Below are 514 nucleotides of genomic sequence, written 5' to 3' on the forward strand. Positions count from 1 at the left end.
AGTAACTGTAATATCCTTTTTAACTTTGTTCTTTGTAGATAGATACTTATTGTATTTGAGATAAAGAAATGAGATATAATTTTTCTTGTGTGATTTAGCAATGCTACAAAGCTGTTGTTACATTTGTTGATGGTAATTCTTTTTGTATATAAGTCTATAGGAATCCTTAAAGAAAAACAAGGTAAAATCATCAGCTGGGGATGAAGAAATATTTGGTTAATATATGCAGCTTTATTTTCCAGTATGTGGCTGCAGATCCACCAACCAACAAGGGCTTGTCCCAGTTGGTTATTCAGCTCCTACAGTTTATGGAAGATAACTGTGGCCAAAAGGTCACTAAACCTCCAATGACAAAATTACCTGTGAGTATTGTTTAATGTAATGGTGTTTATGCATTTTACTGTGTAAATATATTAACCCAATGCCAGCGGGTGGTTTCCTGATACGAAAGCCCTCCCTCCCGGGCTGTATTTGTATTGGCTTGGGCCCTGCTGCCAGACGATCCTGTCGGCAC

The 514-nt window shown here is 37.4% G+C and overlaps 1 protein-coding gene across 1 annotated transcript in view; it reads left to right on the forward strand.

Moving 5' to 3' along the window:
- Positions 1–514, forward strand: part of LOC119587881 (SWI/SNF complex subunit SMARCC2-like) — a gene marked incomplete at its 3' end in the record, with an annotated part of 24,724 nt that overhangs the window by 4,413 nt on the left and 19,797 nt on the right. The window contains 1 exon segment of the mRNA XM_037936587.1: positions 243–362. Coding sequence (XP_037792515.1) covers positions 243–362 — 120 coding nt within the window.

The sequence above is a fragment of the Penaeus monodon genome, chromosome 23 (assembly GCF_015228065.2).
Source record: "Penaeus monodon isolate SGIC_2016 chromosome 23, NSTDA_Pmon_1, whole genome shotgun sequence".
Taxonomy (NCBI): domain Eukaryota; kingdom Metazoa; phylum Arthropoda; class Malacostraca; order Decapoda; family Penaeidae; genus Penaeus; species Penaeus monodon.